This window comes from Hevea brasiliensis, chromosome 13 (assembly GCF_030052815.1).
Source record: "Hevea brasiliensis isolate MT/VB/25A 57/8 chromosome 13, ASM3005281v1, whole genome shotgun sequence".
In the NCBI taxonomy this organism is placed as follows: Eukaryota; Viridiplantae; Streptophyta; class Magnoliopsida; order Malpighiales; family Euphorbiaceae; genus Hevea; species Hevea brasiliensis.
In genome coordinates, this window is record NC_079505.1 from 76,659,023 (window position 1) to 76,663,107 (window position 4,085).

Here is a 4,085-nt window from a genome sequence, read left to right on the forward strand (position 1 = left end):
TCATCATCCGAATAGATCATGGAGAAATATCACAGAAACCTAACACATTTAAACTTCAGAAGAGTCAAATGTTCCAAAGAGATAGGATAGAGAAGGTGTGGTATGGCCTTGGTTTAGTCATGGTTAAATGGCTGCGGCTTACTTTCTTTCTCACCAGGCTTTGGGGCTCCAGTCAACTTGATTCTTCATTCCATTTCTTCTTAGTTCAGGTTTGGGCTTCTTTCTTGAAGCAAATGCTGGACCAATTGTTGGAACATTTTTTGGTCTCGTAGCCTTGGCTTTTCTTAGAGGCTTAAGCATTATAGTAAGAAGTGGCCAAGGTGGTTTTGCTTGTGCGACTTCCCTTGGCATTTGGAGGCTTAGAACTACCATCCCTTTGCTGCACTTTTCCTGTTGTGCCATTGTCTTGATTATCAGCACCTTTGGAAAACCTTGTTGCTACTTCGTGTTGAGATTATGAGGGAATCTACTGAGATGAATTGGCAGCTCCTGATTACACCAGATATCAAAGCAACTCCTTTAAGCATTTCCATATCATTTTCTCAATTTTTTTTACCTTCTAAAATCTTCTCAAGCAAATCAGTTTCATTGGCTTCGATAGACTGCCGCAACTAATGGGATTTGTCAAGGTAAGTGTCATCTTTGTTGCATCTCTTATGGCCTAATATTTTTTTATTTAAAGTCCCTCGCTTTTTTTTCTTTCATGTTTTTCAAAGTCTCAACAACATTTGCTTATTTTAAAGGCCTAAGAATTTAAAAAAAATCTAAACCTTTCTGAGTTTTGATATTTTAATTCAATTTTTTTAATTTTAGATTAATTATCTAAAATTTAAAAATTAAATAAATTTTATTCATTTTAAAATTAAAATAAAGAGAGTATAAAAAGTGGCTTTTTTTTTATTATAAACATATAGGCCTCCATTGCACATTATAAATAATATTAGAAAAAAAATTACCCTTAGCCACTCTTCTCTCTCTTTCCACTCTCTTGCTGCAGCAAAGCCTCCAAACTCGCCACCATCCCCAACACCATCGAAAATCTTTAATCAATATGGAAAAAATATCTTTCTCCATCAGTGACTTTTTAAAACCCCTTTTCATTTCCATTACTTTCTTTTACTTTCTCTGCAAATTCAATTTTCACCCTTCACACTATACAATCACTAAAAATTTTCGGTGGCCGCTACTTAAGAAGAGTATGATGAGGTATTGAGCATGTGAGAGGAGTATATATGAATGATAACTCCAATCAGAAATTGCTTGCTGTGCAAGATCAAATAACATCATTACAGATTTTTGGTTGCCAGGATTTAATTCAAATCAACGAACACTAATTACCAATATAATTTGCCATATTCAATGATGTCTCATACGCCTTGTCCATTTAATGTATAAAATGAAATAAAAGTGGAACACAAAAATTAGAAGTGCTAATAATCTCTCTAGAATCATTTTCCAATGTCCGCCTCCATAAAATCTTCCTTTTTTTTTTCTACGTCATTATATATAGTAATTATTTATATGTCCACCATTCATATTTACTATTTGTATACTAGATTAAAGAGTATTATTATTTACCATTCTCTTTGGGGTACCCTACATTAGCCCCAGTCACAGATTGGCGGTTTTCTGGTCAACATATTCTTATTTTACCTTTCAAGCTTCGGCTTGAGGTGGCCCATAAAACTTTCTTGCTCAGTAAGGACATGGCGGAAGTGACAGCGGTGGCCATAAGGACAGATATCACCAGCAAGGACCATCCTACAGACCTCAGTCTTGTAGCGAGGGTGGCGGATAACTGGGCGGAGCTCTTCGATGCCATGAGCAAACTGGCAGTGATCACCATATGGGCAAGTACCTGTCTCCTGCCACTTGTTGCACAGTTCAGTCTTGAACATTCCTTGGTTGTAGACGTCAAGTTCAAGGGGCTCCTCCTCCTCCTCCTTCCCTCCACGAACGTAAACCTTTAACTGCATATAACATCACCATCAAGTCAGAAGACCACCAAAAAATTAAGAACAGTGTACAAAAGCAAAAGTTCCATTTGACCCATTTGATTCCAGCATGTTGACCAATTAGCGATTACGTAAGCACAAAATGAAGATGCCGACATATATATGTCCTCCCACGTCCCCATGGTGGTCGGCCATTTCAGTCAAACAAATGGAGTGCTTGGATACTTTACCGATTATCTACGCTCCGCTCAAATACATGTACAAGGCAAATGAACGGGCAAATTATAAAATATATTTAGTGTATTTAAAAATAGTGTCCGGATATTAGTAAAAAAAGCTAGTAAACCTTAAATTTTAAAAAATGGACTCACCTCATGGTGGAAAAAGAATAAAAAATACACCTAATGTACCTTATAATTTCCCAAACGAAAAGAAACTTTCCTACACCATGACGGTGCAAGTGAACCTAGTATACACTTCTAACCATGTTTATTATTCAGAAGATTACTATACCTCCACATTGATTATCAAATATATATTGCGAAAGCATGAATCGTACATAATACAGCTTGTAACGTTTATCAAGCGAAAAATGGTGTAATTTCCCCTCGTTTGTCGACAAAGAGATGGAGTTTCATCCGTAGCTTGTAAACAGGCATTTTCGATCTCCGACTCGCCATTGTTTTTCCTGTCTCACTCATATAGTATATATCTTCCACTCCTTGGACTAATATGGACCACATAATAGCGAATTCAATTACTTTCAAGCCCATTTCTGCCTACCTGCGATTTTCTCCATTTCTTCTCTTCCAGAATTAATTGTATATTTCTATTAAATTCTTTAAGAAACAAAAAGGAAATGGCCAAAACCACGTGCCAACAGCCGCGCTTTTCTGCTAAGGGAGTGATCACTCGTGCAACTCAGAGGTGCTCATATGTGAACTCGTCTCCTTTTTCATTATTATTAATAAATTTTTTTAACCTAAAAGAATAACCTAAACTGTCCAAGCTAGATGCTTTCCATTTTCTTGTTACAAAAAAAGGTGTTATTTTTCTTATCAGATCAGGAACGACCTAAATTAACCAAAAAAAAAAAAAAGGACCACAAAAGTTCTGGAAAAAACCTTAGGAGAGAGAAATTACCGCTCCATTGATTGGACTCGCGGTTTTAGGCCGAGTCACGCTCCGAGTCTTGCTCACACCAGTCTGGCTCGTCTTCAAGTATCCATTGGACCTCACAGAAATAATCTTAGGCAACGATGTCCTCTCCTTCGCGACCGCGGTCTGCACCTCCATCACGCTCTTAGGATTCTCGTCTTCACACAGTTCTTCTCCTCCAAAATCGCTAATGTTGCACAAATTGCGGAAGCCATTCATGATCTCGAATGAAGTGGTGTTCTGATCAGAGGAGGGACAGCGTTTCTGGACCGAGGCTTGGAGGAGTAAGCTCAGGTGATTGTTGAGCTCTTGGTTGACGGACCGGAGAGCAGCGTTCTCCAGGCGTAGGGAATCTACTTCTCTGGCCGCCTCGCGAAGGCGAGTAAGGCAAAGCGCGCTGCGATTTACCAGGTCCTGTTGCTGCATCACAAAGCGGGAGTCCACGTAAGGCGTGAGAGAGTGGGACGCCTTGGGACATAACATGGAGGTGAAATCGACTTCGTTTGGAAGAGATTCTGCAGATTTGGTAGCAATGTTAAGGTCATCATCATTAGCGGTAGTGGAGGCGGCTTCGTTCTGCATTTCTGCTCGATACTATTATGATGCTTTTTCTCGCTGAAAATAACATAAAACCTAGCCACTGATTAGACAACAAAAATAACCGCCAAGATCTAAAACTTCAAAATAAAGATTTCAGAGAGGAAAAAGCAGAAAGAACCAACAAAATAAAGCTTAAACTTGAGAAAAAAAGTAAAAAGAAAATTGGAAGAAACGTGATCTTCTGAGCTATAAGTCTTGAAATCATCACAGTTGAAAGAAAAATTAAATTAGTAGCAGAGAGCAGTGATGAAAATGCGCACCTGAACCAGTAGTAAGGAGAGAACAGAGAAGGAAGTTTCTCTTCTCTTCTCTTTTTTTCTGCAATTTGTAGGAGAGAGAGAGAAGGGCTATATAAATGGGAGAATTTTAGAG

At 38.4% G+C, this 4,085-nt stretch overlaps 1 protein-coding gene across 1 annotated transcript; it reads right to left on the reverse strand.

The window, feature by feature from the left end:
* Positions 1-1,353: 1,353 nt before the first annotated feature.
* LOC110647872 (zinc finger CCCH domain-containing protein 15) lies at positions 1,354-4,085 on the reverse strand. The gene is made up of 3 exons (XM_021801896.2): positions 3,974-4,085; positions 3,099-3,728; positions 1,354-1,970 (listed from the first exon to the last, which is right to left on the reverse strand). Exons 2-3 carry the CDS (start codon positions 3,693-3,695, stop codon positions 1,650-1,652), a joined length of 918 nt encoding a protein of 305 aa, XP_021657588.1. The 5' UTR covers positions 3,696-3,728; positions 3,974-4,085; the 3' UTR covers positions 1,354-1,649.

What these genes read in the sequence shown, in the direction of transcription:
- LOC110647872 (XM_021801896.2), bottom strand. Translation starts at nt 3,695, where the DNA reads ATGCAGAACGAAGCCGCCTCCACTACCGCTAATGATGATGACCTTAAC. An exon ending in CGAGTCCAATCAATGGAGCG is followed by an intron (nt 1,971 to 3,098) that starts GTAATTTCTCTC and finishes TGTTATATGCAG; the next exon opens with TTAAAGGTTTACGTTCGTGG.